Here is a 15,927-nt window from a genome sequence, read left to right on the forward strand (position 1 = left end):
ACTTGTTGACTAATTCCTAGAGGACTCGTATCGTGAATTACGAATTGTAGCCGATGAGTCCTCAAAGCCTTGCCTCTTCGAACGAACTTTGAAGCTGTGACCGATTTTGAGAGATAGGCGCCGTTAAACTTGCAGCTAAATGCACTTTTGTTCCTCACACTCGCGTTCTAGCAACAAAGCTAATTCTTATGCATTGAAGTGCGCGTTTAGCTAGAACACGAATGCGTTTCGTCGCACAATTCATGAGCGCATTCCACGGAACTGGTGCGATGCTGAGAATTAGTGATAATAATAATAATATTTGCGGTTTTACGTGCCAAAACCACTTTCTGATTATGAGGCACGCCGTAGTGGAGGACTCCGGAAATTTTGACCACCTGGGGTTCTTTAACGTGCACCTAAATCTAAGCACACGGGTGTTTTCGCATTTCGCCCCCATCGAAATGCGGCCGCCGTGGCCGGGATTCGATCCCGCGACCTCGTGCTCAGCAGCCCAACACCATAGCCACTGAGCAACCACGGCGGGTAAGAATTAGTGAATCATCCTCACAAATGGAGTGCCGTGCTTCATGTACGGCTGCCGAAGTGGATCGTAATGGCCACACCACTGTCCTTTGGTCGGTGGCGTCAGCGTCGTGCCATCTTTCGGTGACTTTCGGGACGAAATCTTAAAATCCAAGCCTGCCTAATAGCAGTTTCGTAACTCATACATGTTTAAAAAGACTATCGGCTTATATTCGAATATACATATGGTAAGACTGACGTAATAGCTCTGCGGAAACTAGCAAGGTGTAAAAAAGTAACTAATAAAGAGAAAATGAGACGTGCACCCAATAGTAGCAACTGCTACGATTGGGTGGATGTCTCATTTTTCTTTATGTGCTTCTTTCCACCTTGCGGGTTTCCGCAGAACTATTACGTCAAACTCCTGCCTTTGCTTCGTGCTGTTCATAAATTCGACTTCGCCCTGCCATCTGCTAGCTGCCTGGATAGCCCAGATGGTAGATCAGGTGCCCCGGAAAGGCGGTGGTCCCGGGTTCGAGTCCCGGACGAGGACGAATTTTTCTTCAACTGCGATGCTTTTCTATCGAGGAACCCGTATGGGTTTCCTTCGTAGCGATTGCGACGATTGGGTGGATATCTCGTTTTCCCTTTATATATATGGTAACCTCAAATATGTGGTAACATCATTGCACTGCCTTTACTGGACATCTGATCAAAACTTAATACGCTTTTCTTCACCGTACACGTAACTTTGTCGTTTCACAGGAACCGACGCCTACTGTAGTGGTGGTGGTGGTGGTAAAAACTTTTTTCGTCAACAGAAAATGATTTATGAGATTAGATGTGGGAAGTCATGATGGCTTCGTGAGGTGGCCGTCAGACCGTGTCTTACGGCGACTTCTAAAGCCCAGGTCACGGCCTGCGGTTGAACCGCGGGTTCCGAGCTGGTCACCGCAGCCTGCCACTGCTCTCGGTTGGATAGCTGCCATTCGGCTCTAGGTTTGAGCTCAGGGCATCCGTGCAAGATGTGTGCTGAATCGGCTTTGTCGGCCTCGCATAGCGTACATTCGGGGTAGTGTATCCCTGGGTAGACTATGGATAGTTTGTACGGGTTGGGGAAGGTGTGTGTTTGGAGTTGCCTCCACGTCGCCTGCTGGTTTTTGGTTAAGGAATTGTCAGGGGGTGGGTATTCGAGTCTTTCGTTTTTATAGTATTGCGTAATTTCGTGGTAGGTTATCATGCGCTCTTTTGCTCCTCGCAGGATCGGTTGGCTCACTGCCCGGTTGACGAGTCCTCGGGCGAAATTGTCATAACATTGCCCTATAGGTGCATCGATACGCATACGCAGCAGTGGTACACGCATTACGAGAGGTCATTTTAGGCAAGCCAATTTTGCGCTGTTTCGCACTAAGAGAACTTGTTGAAGTACCGCAGTTCTCCACCTCAAGAACTATTCATACTTACCGAGGCATAGGAAAGAAAAAACAACTGCTCTGGAGAGAAGTTTTCCAGGCCAGGCAACGACACGCTCGGTTTGCCCTCAGATGAAGCCAGGTATGCCTGAAAGTTAAACAAGAATTGGGATACTGAGCTCTTTACGTGTCCGTAATTTGCTAGTTCATATCCAACTATTAAAAAAAATGTGACGTTTAACTCCCTCAAACTCTACAGAGTGGGCTGTGGGAGACTGCGCAGTGAAGGGGTCCGGATTAATTTTGTGCGGCGCACGAGCGTTTGTTTTTTTAACGCAGCGTAGTTAATATGCATGTTATTAGAAAGGTGTGCCCTCTCGACGTTGCTAACTGAAAGTTGTTGAAATTCCTGTATTCGCTTAATATATATATATATATATATATATATATATATATATATATATATATATATATATATATATATATATATATATATATATATATATATATATTTGAAGATGCTGCCCTTGGGCTGTTGAGCACGAGGTCGCGGGATTCAATCCCGGCCACGGCGGCCGCAATTCGATGGGGGCGAAATGCGAAAACACCCGTGTACTTAGATTTACGTGCACGTTAAAGATCCCCAGGTGGTCGAAATTTCCGGATTGCTAATCACAAAGTGGTTTTGGCACGTAAAACCTCAGATTTATTTTTGTTGCTGTTCATCGAGGCAAATAATGTTAATCAAAAATATCACTCACGTGGAATGCGGTTTGAATTGCGGCGTTGTCAACAATGTCTTGAACGTAGGTACGAGTTGCATTGAGCTGAAATTTAAATACAAGCCATCAGGGAAGGAGGAGCAACAGGACGTTGAATACGTTCACAAAGTTGGTTATTCATGTTCCACTTGTTTCATGTTGCATTTGGTGTTCTATTTTGCTCCTATTCTCTTCGTGGTATAGCTCATCATTCGTAAGAGATAAATATCTATAGTTACCTATTTTTTGTAATTAGGCCACGTGGCCTGATGCAGCATGTACGCTACAGTTTCTCATCTTTTTCCCTCCAAAGTTAGCGGCTTTTCTTTTCTAAAGATACATTCTGAAGGCCTTTAAAGTAATCTGTCATAATTCATGACTGATGGGTTTACTGTCACGCCAATAAACGTTTTACGGCGTTAATGCATCAATCACCTGATCAGTTATTTTACAAATATTTTTTTCATGTTTCCTTCCTGTCACTCTTTTTTTATTTATTTTTCCACGATATAACGACATCATGCACGCTTCGTCGCTTGTACACATACGTTTCTTCTTTATTTTCATATCATTTATATAACTCGATAGACTCGCATTATTCCTGTACTTATTTCATGTCCGTTAATTCGTAGCACGCCACACTTGCAATTTTACTAAGTGGGCCTCATGTGCGTGTCACTATTTATTTCGATATTTGTCAATGAAATTTAAATTTAAATTGAGACATTCTGAGAATGTTCTCGTTTTCATAGGATTCGAAACATAAGCGACCTGTGCGCTACATTGCGACATACACTCAACGTACGCTCAGCATACGCTCAACGTACGCTCAACGTGCCCTCAATATTAGTTGAACATTCGTTGAACATTCGCACAACATTTGCTTAACATTCGTTCGATGAAGTTGTTTCATACGTTTACACTTTGTCTGAAACATCGTAATAATTTTCGCACTGTACACAAATGCGCAATGTATTCGGTAAAAAACGGTGCCTTGCTCTTTTTTGTGTGCGATTCAGTGATCCGGCTGCTTCCTGCGTATAATCGTGTCGTAGAATTCAAAACATAAGCGACCTGTGCTCTACACAGCAACATACACTCAACGTAGGCTCAGCATACGCTCAACGTACGCTCAACGTGCCCTCAATATTCGTTCAACATTCGTTGAACATTCGCTCAACATTTGCTGAACATTCGCTCAACATTTGCTTAACATTCGCTCGATGAAGTTGTTTCGTACGTTTACACTTTGTCTCAAACATCGTAATAATTTTCGCACTCTACACAAATGCGCGATGTATTCTGGAAAAAAACGGTGCCTTGCTTTTTTGTGTGTGTGCGATTCAGTGATCCGGCTGCTTCCTGCGTGTATTCGTGTGGTAGAATTGTCGTGAACAGTGTCCAGGCATCGTACCGTCATGTTGGCCAGAGGGTCGACGATGCTTCCGTACTGCTTCAAAAAACAGTCAGCCTTTTCAAAGAACGCTGCCTCTGTGTAGTTGGTCCACCATTTGGTTTTCATTCCACGAGCGTCGTAATGCAAGCCTGCGAGTAGAGCTTGTTCGTCAGCTTAGAACGCCACGCCAAAACTATTTTTGTCTTCCACGCAACAGAGTAGAAAAGGGCGAGGTACCTAAAAAATTACCAGCACACAGGTCTGATATTCAATTCTAAGATTCTGGCATTTGAGCTAGGAATTATAGTTTTCTTTTTCCTCTTTGTCCAAGTAGTTAACCTCCGTTTCGGATGCTAACGTATTGGATTGTCGCATTACTGCCTATTTGTGCAGAGACTGTGGCAGTTGGCTCTGATTGTTTATCAGGCGCAAAGTTTGCCTCCCCATATTTGTGTTCTAGAAGTTTCCAACCATAATTAAAATATTTTAGTGCGTATTACCCTAAGCTCGTTCTGCCAACTGTCCGTTGCAGTAATTTTAAGGGCGCGGTCACCTCGTCAAGCTACTCAGTGTAGTAGCTTCTCGTGGCCGCTCCTGGCTTTCACCAAAATTTGAAACAAAGAAGCAGAAGCTTCATGTGGGCGAGTTGGTTTAACATACTTGAAGAAAAGAAATGATCGCTACAAAGATGCGGGCTAAAAGACGAAGATACGACGGACAAGCGCTAAATACCAGCTAAACGTTTATCCGAAGAAACGGTATTTATATACATAGAAACGAGAAAAGCACAACCGTGAATTCACGGCCTCTCTATCGGATCAGACAAGCAATATCTTTTTCGGTAAGTGCCACAGACGGGCGGATAATGCACGTGTATCTTCGTTACACCAGGTTTCCGGCACGTCCTAGAGATACACTAGAAAGAGAGACATTAGAAGCTTTCTACATTGCAAAGACCGCAGGCACGTGCATTAGCCGCCCATCATTGGCACTTACCGAAAAAGAGATTGCTTTTCTGATCCGATAGAGAGGTCGTGAAGTCGCGGTTGTGCTTTTCTCGTTTCCATCTATATAAATCCTGTTTCTTCATATAAACGTCTAGTTAGAAGTTGGCGCTTGTCCAGCGTCCATGTTCTTCTTTTAGCCCGCGTCTTTGTAGCGCTCATTTCTTCAAGTATGAAACAAAGCATTGAATCGAGTTTAATTGACCAGGTTTAACATACGCTCTCGAACTTACCCCTGCTACGCTGTCCCTCAAATTTCGGGAAAATAAAATTTATTTTACCGTGGTTAGCTTGGTTAGCAGTCTCCCTTTCAGTCTCAATCAATGCACTGAGTTGCTCACTGCAGTTCGTCACCCACACTTCGCTCGCTTGTGATGCTTCCCGCTCGTCCTATGGTACCTTGTCACTGTGCATGTAAATGAATCGCTGTTGACGTGCCTGCTCGCCTAGTCAACCTCATTTCACTCGTCAACGATGTTCTGGCTTTTGTCAAGCCACTGTATGGAAAATGCTTCTATACTGTTCTGCGTAGTTGTTCACCGTTCCAACTAATCGCAACTTATTTTTTAGGTTGTCATGTTTTCTCTGGTAGAGGACAGTGCTAGCGCTGTCTTATTTTGTTTTTCAACTGCAGTCACATTTGCAGGGATTCCAAAGATCATTCGTTTCTTTTTTTATTATTACTGTTACGTGTACTGCTGTAACTGTGCACACACTGGGTTGTCTCTTGCTCCACGTCAGGCTATTTATGTAGATTGTAATCGAAAGTGAACTTTCAGCGCGTGCACTGTAAAATAAAACTGATCTCGTAGCTGATCTAGTTTTATCTCGTAGCTGATCTAGCTGAAAAATAAAACTGATCTCGATCATCGTAGCTGTTTTTCCGGTTTGTCCGGAATTCTTAATGAGAACCGGTGGCAAAAGCAGCCCACTTCTCCCTGCAGCAGGTTGTACTTACGACTGTGCGTGTCTGTTTGTGTGTGGGGGAGGGGAAGCTGTGTGTGTGTGTCTGCTTTCTTGGATAATGCGGACCAAGGAGCACGAAGATGTTGCGAAATCTGAGCAAAATCAAACCAAGCTGTTAGCACAAAATTATTTCTTCCATTGTTGGAGTAAAAAGGCAGGTCACCAGACAGGCACCCACATACAACAGGCACAGAACGTTTCTTGAGGCGATTCAAAAACAGCATTGTAGGCTACAGATCAAACTAAAGGTGGTAGCATGTCGGTCGAAGAATGTCCGGAAGGGGCACACGATATCACGTGATGCGTTTAAATGCAACCGATTGCCCATTAGCGATTAACATATCTTGTATAACGTGGTACAGGTCTCAAGGGAAGGAAAACTGCACGGAAGAATGAAGGAACAAAGATTGAGTATCGCGCGACACAAGTGCAGTTGAGTCGGCCCAACACGTGATCACGTAGCGGCACGATTTCGTGCGCTCCAGCGTCCTGCAAGCCGCACTCAGCAACCTGTTGCTACCGCACTAGCAAGTTGCAACGAAGACGAGAAACGTACACGTTGCAATATAAACGACTTAGTTTGCGCGAACGTTGTTGGGGGAAAAAATGGACCCATAGCGGTTGACGGAGCACACGCACAAGTGGACATCGATCAAAATCTGCCGGGAACCAAGTGCGCTTGGCCAAGCCCACCGAACGCGAAGTCACGTGCTGGGCCGACTCTGAGCGGGAGCAAAAAAATGCTAAGGGGCAGGACGGCCTCATTGAGAGGCCATAATCTGCATAACCTTGTGAAGCCTTGGATGCGGGAGGCAATGCTCACTCATGATTTCTGTGATTCCTTCATGCCAAAATATACTCAGGGATGGCAGAGAAATATATGCAGTGATGCAATTCTACTGTTTCACACATGGAAGGCAACGCCTTCTATCGCTAGGCAGATTTCTCTGGTCTCCATATATAGCTATGCCGGTGTTTCTGCGAAGACTTTAATTTTTTTTAAATGCCCTGTGGCGGACAGCACAATTTAAATCGTTGAGTTGGATTGCTCAATGAAGCGGACATTATTTGCACGAGGAGCCGAAATGCATAGCTCAATAATTATCAAGAGCGCACTAATTATTGTCTTAGCTAATTACGCTACAGCAAATATTGTAATTTACAAATTGTAGCGAGGGAGTTCGCAAGGCGGATCCAGTTAAAACGAATTCCGAGGACGACGACAGTTTCTAGATATTTATTCGCGAACTTTGCGAAGAAATACATTGGCGGTGCAGTTACTTTTGTGATTCACTTATGATCCTTCAGTACTTTGCTTCAATGCATAAAACGGAGAGAATAAATTGAAGTAGTGTTTCTTCCTTAACGGTCGAGTAAGCCTGTTTATTATACCGGGTTCGACTGTATTGTGTGCGTGCTCCCCTGCATCTCTGAGGACTCATTTTGATAAAGCTACGAAAGAAAGTTGGGCGTCGGCATCAGAAAATAGCTGCAAACCTGCTGTGACAGTCGGCGTAATGATTTTAACCTTTTGTGTCCGACGTGTCATTTGAGTATAGGAATTTGCTGGGCGAATGCTTTGAACACACTGTTCACATAGGTCGGCATACTGAGTGAGTGAGTGAGTGAGTGATTGAGTGAGTGAGTGAGTGAGTGAGTGAGTGAGTGAGTGAGTGAGTGAGTGAGTGAGTGAGTGAGTGAGTGAGTGAGTGAGTGAGTGAGTGAGTGAGTGAGTGAGTGAGTGAGTGAGCGAGAGTGCGTGCCTGCGAGAGCATCCCAACAAAAAGTACTAGTAAGTGAGCGCGAGTGAGTGTCCAATTATACTGCCAACCTATGACAAATCGTACACACTCATTGCTCGACGATCCTTTGTGACAGCCGTGACGTCATAGCGCTGCGTCACGCACAGTGGTCGTGTTCAAACGTCAAGGTGTGACGTCGCGTCTGACGTTTTAGATTTCAGAGATTACATTACCTTTGTACATCAAGTCGAGTGCCATTTCGTGAGCCATGGCTGCTCCGATGGCGCCAAAATTTACCGACCTAATGTGAGAAAGAGAGAATGCGTGATGTAAGGTCGACGTTGCAAGACTGTCACCAATATATACTCATCTCGCACTCGAGACGCTTTTATAGAGTGCTCAGGCTTATTACAGTGCTCAGGAATGACCTTTCGGCCTTGGTACTGGCGCACTTAGGTGCGCCAGACAGGGATTATACATGCATTACCTGTTTATCGGACAATACAAGCTATTGAAATATACCACGAAGGCGAGTGCTGTACATTGAACGGGCACAGCGGCATGCATGCATGCATGCATGCATACATACATACATACATACATACATACATACATACATACATACATACATACATACATACATACATACATACATACATACATACATACATACATACATACATACATACATACATACATACATACACGTACGTACATGGCAGACCAGGTATAAAGTCCATTGTAAAGGACACATTCTACGAAACTAATCAGCGAGAGGGCATACTGTACATGTGGGGCAAGAATTTTGATGGGTCTGCGCCAAGCTGCAGCTTTGCGGCTTCTCACGAGGCAAGCGTCTGGTGTCCAGACGTGGCAACGTGCGAGCGCGTCCTTTCATGTTTGCATCGTCAGAGGGCGCAAAAATGCAGTTTCGCATGCTCTCGCAGATGCTCGAAAATTTTGTTCCCGCCTGTACAGAAGAATAACGTCGACAGGGAAGAACAACAGCGCAGTATGAACGATAGATAGGATGAAATTAGGAAGAAATTACAGCAGACGCAGGGACAGGGAGCATACATAAATCATTCAATGTTCCCGACACCAGCGACCAACGAACACAGACAGTTTAAATTCTTACTTGTTCAGAGTACAGATCGAAACTGCAGAATTACACCAACAGTGTAGGCAGCTGTTGAGAATATAAATATACTGAGAATTGTAAATTTGTGATTTATAAATACCTACGTACTATTGGATCTTTACTAGAACTTCGTTATTTGGTGTAAAACTTATATACCCTTGTGAGTTTTCAATGACAGTAACAATAATAATTCTCTATTTCATTGTGCGGGGGCTATTCATATATTCATTCAAACTTTTTAGTGCGTGCGCAAGTTACCAAATGAAGGAATACAGCGACACGTGAATGTGTTTGTTTGGTAAGTGCCATTAGAAAAATGCAAAGCAATAACAAAACCAGATGCAGGCAATGGTAAACAAAATATTACTGACGCACATCAGCAGAAAGAAGGCATAGTTTGTCATGGTGGGTGTAAAATCGTTGAATTATCGAGGGGCTGCTAGTGAATGCGCGATCTGCGCGTGAAGGTTATACATGACGAAAAGTCAGAGGCTATAGGCAGCTGCACGTACTACAGCGTTGGCTGTGTTCTTTTTTGTTTTGTTTTGTTAGTGCTCGATCGCGTTTTTCACGGCATGAAAAGAAAGGCAGGCGTGGAGAACATGGACACAAGACAAACGAAACGAGACAACACAAACGCGCTGACGTACGTATTTTTTGGCCCTTTCGTAATGAGAACGTGAACGGCCGCACCAACTTACGCAGGTAGGTCAGGGTGAAAGAAAGGCTGCTGAAGTATGCCAGCTCCGACCACTGTGAAGCGAAAGAATCAAACGAAGAGAGCCAGGCTCAGGTTTCGCTCAAGAGAACAAAAATAGCAGCACGCTAAGTTGTCTCCTTTCCCGAAACATAATTTTCTTTTATGGCAAGACACATGTAGTTGCCATTATTCGCTGCACATTTGTGGCTGAACAACTCTTCACTTCAAAATTTCTGGTTATTAATTTTTGTTCTGTCATAAATGGGTTACTGTGGTGAGATTTCCGTAAAGAGCGCCTGGGCAACCCCTATTTCTTTGTGTTGTGCAGTGAAAATAAACGGATAAATTATTAATAGTAAACTGCACAAAGGTTCAAAGCTGGGCTAGTTAGCTTACGTCCATTCAAACAGCACAGGAAACGGGACGGGTGAAAGAGACAAGACAAGGCTTTGTCTTGTGTGTTTCAACAGTCCAGTCGTCTACGTTTTTATTTTCCATAATATTAATATTCATAATTACCAATTTGATAACAAAAATCGCAGTGATAGAGATAAGGATACAAGAACTGAGACGCATACACTCGAGATATAACCACGGTTGATTTCAACTTACACTGCCAAAAATATTTTTTTATGCTTTTGTCCCCCCCCCCTCCCAAGCGTCCCCATTCTTGGGCCATCACTAGGAACAGGATGCCGTCATTAGACTGAGGAACAACCAGCCAACCTTCTCGCAAGCTAATCTATGTTTCTGTACGCGCAATGGTAATGGACTGCTTCGTAGAAAAATACCTCCCCCCCCCCCTCCCGGGATGCTGTCACATCCAGCAACCACTATTCTTTACTGGCCAATTTTATCTGAAAGATTCTTTTATGAAGCAGGCGCTTCTACGCCAGATAAAAAAGTAGAGTTGCGCGAATAGCAGTGCTTCAGACCGAATCGAGTAAGCATCAGATAATGCCAGAGGCGAGTCGAACATGGAATATTTTTCGAATAGTTTGCGATTAGTGTACAGCGTTCTCACTATTACAGTAAAACCAGTTTTAGCATCCTAATATTCAAAACAATATAAAGTTTCTGTCATCACACTGCAAACGCGATAAACCCTGCTTTAATAGATGTACAAATGAAGCATTGGGAGCAACTAAGCTGATTGTCCTCAAATTTGGGGCTCTTAGGAGAATTCAGGGTCAGACATTATGATATAAAGTTTATAATTCCAACCTTGTAGATCAATTCTTATCTCTGCATACTGTCGCGACCAGGTATGCGCGTTTTCGATGGCGACGACAGAGTGGAGAAAAAAGTTCACATTGACGCGGCACACGATGCCACCGTTTTACAAAGTATGTTGCAATGAAAGGTATTCTGATTTCATCTGACGAGAGGATACAGACGCTGCATCTGTAACTATTAGGGTACAATACGCATTACCGCATGCCGTAACGGCACACGACATCTGTTTTGTTACGTGCTATGATTCAACGCACGTTTGGTGCTTAGCCAAACAGAGTATAACGTTCTTCGAGTTGTATATATTATTCGTGGGGCACAATGTGCACGCTCCTGACCATAAGTCGGCTAACTGACTTCTGAGTCGACTCGCTCAGACTCTGACCGACTCACGAGTCTGTGTTTGGGTGAGCTCGGCTGAGTAAAATTTTGGTGAGCTTGAGACCGAGTGAGCACTGCTGAGTATAAATTTGGCTGAGGATGAGTCTGGGTGAGCCCGGCCGAGTAGGATTTTAGTGAGTCTAAGCGCGACTGAGCCCGGTTCAGTAGAATTTTGGTGAGTCCGAGTGAGCACGGCTGAGTAGAATTTCGGTGAGACTGAGTCCAAGTGAGCGCTAAGCAAAAAAAAAAATATAATTTGTGAGTGAGCCTGAGTGAGTTCTGTTTATCTTGCTGACTCGTGCTTTTTACTTCTTTGTCCGCTCTCAGCAAGAAAAATCGGCGTGTGGTTCGGCACGAACCGTCCTTGTTCGTCACTCACAAGTATAAATGTCCTCAGCTGCTTCTAACAAAAAAAGCCGCTAACTGAGCGAAATGTGAAGTACTGGCTTCTTTCTTTGCTACAGACTAGAAGTGTGAAGCTATAATTTTTGTAATAGTAGTACAGTGCGAATTCGCACTTCCTTCGACAGCATGTCACGTGCCACCAGTTCGCGCACCGCCAATCTTCTAGTGAAAACAAGAAGCAAAGACGAAAATTCACTGACTCTGCTGTTGTCAAAGTAACGCGTGTACAAGCTACGCAGACCTTACGCTGGTGCAGGGATTCTCACTAATTGCCTCTGCCTTTGTTGTGTACACGAAAATTCATCTGTACCTGAGCAATTATTTCGTACATTTCTACCTCCTCTGTATGAAACTTGTGCTTGCGATCAAGTCGATAGTACCGCGCGGCATATCTCAACGGGGCAAGATCAAATCGACTGCGTAGAACCAGTTTGAGAACCGGCTCAGTGTTGCGATCCGTTAGAAATTTTGATTTCTCTGGACTACAACTCAACAGCAACGAAATCGGAGCGCGTTCAATCGTTAAGCTATGCCGACGTTACGCTGACGCAGAGATTCACAGCAATTTCGTCTGTCTTTAACGTCTCCATGAAAATTCCTCCGTATCTGTGTAACTAATCCGTAAATTTCTGCGTCTCTTTATGAAATTTCCGCATGCGGTCAAGTCGATAGTACTATGCAGCCTATTGCCACGGGGCAGAATAAAATCGATTGCACCGCACCGGTTGGCGAACCGTTTCAGTGTTGCGAACCGTTATAAACTTTTCTTTCTCCGAACCATAACGGAAGCGGATTAAATCTGAGCCCGCTGCACCCGAACCAAAAACGGTATCTTTTTGGTTCGACACCCTAATTCACATCAACTGGGCGCCTTAAAATTGATATCGAAATTAAACAACGTACACTTGACGACTGCAAAAGCCGCCGTCAGCATGCTCTGAATAAGAAATAACCCGCCGTGGTTGCTCAGTGGCTATGGTGTTGGGCTGCTGAGCACGAGGTCGAAGGATCGAATCCCTGCCACGGCGGCCGCATTTCGATGGGGGCGAAATGCGAAAACACCCAGGTACTTAGATTTAGGTGCACTTTAAAGAACCCCAGGGGGTCGCAATTTCCGGGGTCATTCACTATGGCGTGCTTCATAATCAGAAAGTGGTTTTGGCATGTAAAACCCCATAATTTAATTAATAAATAAGAAATATCTATAGTTCTTACCGAGGACGTTCGGTGGCTTGTAAATTATGTCAACAGCCTGAAATGGTAGTCCGATCCTGCAGAAACAAGGAAGATCCGTAATCTTACGTCACGCTTCGATATACTTCCATAAGCTTAAAAAAATAAACGCAATTTCACCAGGTTTGTGTATTACATTGACGAGGCTGCTCTTTTTTTTTTAATTCCCTTTTCACTAACGGCTCTAGAGGCAATGGAATGCTGAAGAGCGCCTTTCTTTGATTGACAAGGCACAGTGACCGCTTCTTTGACCACGGCGACTTGCGCGTGCAACATTATCTCAGAGACGACAATGGGACAAACCCGAACATCGGTAAGAGCGCCTCCATATAGACTTGACGCTGGTTTGCGATTCCGGCTTCCGCTTCGGTTGCGGAGAGGGGCCAGGAAACACTGATACATCGATTACGGCTCAGTGTGGCGTACACTCACCGATGCCTTCACAAAATTGGACGAGAACGGGACCCCGACTGTAGCGTCTGTCACGCTCCTGAGATAATAGCTCACCTACTTTGCGTGTGCCCCCAATATGCGGCCGAGCGAAGGAAACTTCAATCTAGTGTTGACTGCTTGGACTCCCGCACCTTCTTTCGGAAGAAAGGCTTTTAGGCGCGTGCGGTGCGGGAGTCCAAGCAGTCAACACTAGATTGAAGTGTCCTTCGCTCGGCCGCATATTGGGGGCACACGCAAAGAGTTCACGATGCCCAACGCAGCATAACGCATGATTTGTGGTCCGTGCTGCAATGAACCCAAACACTTTGATCTTTAGCAGATCACTGTCAAACGCGCACAAACAAGGGCAAAATGAGGAGTGGATCGAAGCTTGAGTAAGCGCTTGTGTTGTATACTCTTCACTTTGTCCTTGTTTGTGCGCGCTTGACAGTGATCTGCTAAAGATCAAAGTATTTGGTTTCATTGCGGCATGGGCCACAGATTACGCATTCAAGCGGCGCTAAACTGAGCTCGCTGCCCTAGCCTAATTTCAATTGCCACCAAGATCACACTTAGCGAAATCGGGCCGACCGGTATCGTAAATATGTGTGCGCAGTCAAATGTGTGTAAATCACATTAAGGTTTTGCAGATGAAGTGTTAACAACGTATTTTATTGTGTCACGTGGCCTTTATTGGGTATGGCGTTCCCAATGTCCTGAGATAACTCGGCGTTACACAAAGTCCATAACTGATAGAATTGTGTGGTGAAAGTTTAGCGTTCCTGGCCTAACTATAGAAGTGTTTCAAGTAATTACTGAACCCTCGTTTCTTCTTCTCTTTTATTAGGCATTGTAGTATGATTACACCAGCCTTGGTGTAGGTTTGCCTGGTTTCCTCGCTGAACTAATCCGAGCACCTTACTTGTACTTTTTTTAATATTACCAGCAGGTTAGGGGTTATTGAAGGTGAAGTTGAAAGTGCCTGAGCTAATAGTGGCTTCTGCAGTAAAAAACGCGTCCAAGGGATCGCGAGCATTAAAAATGTGTTACACAAGTCTGCTGTCTTTTCTTTTGTTGTTGTTGTTGTTCCACGTGACACACTTCCAGTGGCGGCTCTGCGCGTTCTCCATTGGACGGCATGCCGAAGTCACATGCCGTGATCAATGACGTTGCAGGTAGTGCGTGTGACGTATATGTGTTTGTGCGAGGGACTTTCACTCTCCGACAGGAGGCGGGGCTTTCGAGAGAGGAAGGGCGCGGAAAGCTATCATTTGAAATTTCAGCTCTTTTTCGCGTCATGCAGTGGTTTTATACTTCGGAGACACGATCCAGGTAACCCCGTCGTCTACGCATCCCGCTTCTCTGTTTGAAATGCCGAACCCAGGTGAGGGGTCCTTTCTCTTGATTACGTTCTGCCGCAGCAAGGCCGAAACGTAAGCAATTACGCATATGTCATGGACACCTGCTAGGCCAGTTCGCTATTTTAGATCTCGGATCGAGCTGGGGGAGGGCTGTGTCGACTTGAGGAACACTCTGTAGTCGGTGGCAAGTTCAGAATGCAACGGACGGCGAAATTCTCATTAAGTAAAATGTGCTTACCTGCTTCAGCGAATCGCCCCATCTGAAGTACTTCACGCCCCGTCCCCTTCGCCTATCCTAGGCGCTTTCATGTCGAGACGCAAAGGTGCTCCCGAGATGCAAGAGGTACATGGTTCCACCGCTTTGGTGTACCTTCCAAGGTGCGTGCGAGCAGGCTCCAGGGATCGTTAGGCCAGGTCATGTATCCCCATCGATAATCCCTTTTCGAAGTTTCACGAATTCCTTGCCTCACCACTGCGTGTTTTGCTGCTGCCGTACCACTGAGTAGCCTCCTAAATGTTGGACGAAACAGGGCCAAGGTGTTTCAGACAGGCTGGCTAGCGTTTTGATAGGAGGACCTACCTATGTTCCACCTCCCTATGTTGCACCCCTATGTCTGAGGCACTTTACCCCCTGTTCATATGACATTTATCCCACAGTGTGTTTTTTCATCTGTCGTCCCTCATCTCGACTTTTATGTGGCCTCCTTGCCATGCCTGCGTCGCCTGTGACGTCGGGAACACGTGGCAGTTTTTCGAACTGCGAACACGTGACCTCACAGTCGGTTTACGTCGTTTTGTCGCCCTCACTTACGGTAACAAACAGCAAGTGCAGCGCTTTTTTTTTTCTTTTTTGTGAGAGGAGCTGTGTCCGCTGCTGGCTGCATGTGGGAGCTTTTCTTTTAGCGATACCTATAGCGTCGGTTTCCCTCTTTTCCATTTATCGCGACCATTGCGCAGGAGTCTAGAAGTTCACGATGTGCTGAAATGATTGCGCTTGGCAGAGCTGCCTCGAATCGACGTCACTGTACTCACGTCGGCTCGGGATGCTCCTCGCGAAGTTGAGAAAGCGCTCTTATTAAAGCGTTTTCTTCGAGTTGATGAGTGATGGAAGACAGCGAGTCATTTCGTCTTAGACGCCCAACCTGTAACGGTTTCCCAAATATTGTTTTTTTTAGTCAAAAAGCACAGCTATAACTTCAACTTTTTACGTAGTTTATCTTCTCCATACATATTTTCCTTGCAGTGGTGTGTATGAG

General features: G+C 45.0%; 1 protein-coding gene across 1 annotated transcript; it reads right to left on the bottom strand.

Moving 5' to 3' along the window:
* Positions 1–532: 532 nt before the first annotated feature.
* Positions 533–15,809, bottom strand: LOC142563261 (neprilysin-1-like). The gene is made up of 8 exons (XM_075673813.1): positions 15,704–15,809; positions 12,861–12,916; positions 9,628–9,679; positions 8,019–8,086; positions 4,092–4,222; positions 2,678–2,743; positions 1,969–2,064; positions 533–685 (listed from the first exon to the last, which is right to left on the bottom strand). The coding sequence occupies exons 4-8, from the start codon at positions 8,053–8,055 to the stop codon at positions 533–535; spliced, it is 483 nt and encodes a 160-aa protein (XP_075529928.1). The 5' UTR covers positions 8,056–8,086; positions 9,628–9,679; positions 12,861–12,916; positions 15,704–15,809.
* Between the last annotated feature and the right edge of the window lie 118 nt (positions 15,810–15,927).

Source organism: Dermacentor variabilis, chromosome 11 (assembly GCF_050947875.1).
Source record: "Dermacentor variabilis isolate Ectoservices chromosome 11, ASM5094787v1, whole genome shotgun sequence".
NCBI lineage: Eukaryota > Metazoa > Arthropoda > Arachnida > Ixodida > Ixodidae > Dermacentor > Dermacentor variabilis.

What these genes read in the sequence shown, in the direction of transcription:
- LOC142563261 (XM_075673813.1), bottom strand. Translation starts at nt 8,055, where the DNA reads ATGGCTCACGAAATGGCACTCGACTTGATGTACAAAG. An exon ending in ACCCTCTGGCCAACATGACG is followed by an intron (nt 2,744 to 4,091) that starts GTACGATGCCTG and finishes TTTAAATTTCAG; the next exon opens with CTCAATGCAACTCGTACCTA. An exon ending in CAATTCAAACCGCATTCCAC is followed by an intron (nt 2,065 to 2,677) that starts GTGAGTGATATT and finishes TTTAACTTTCAG; the next exon opens with GCATACCTGGCTTCATCTGA.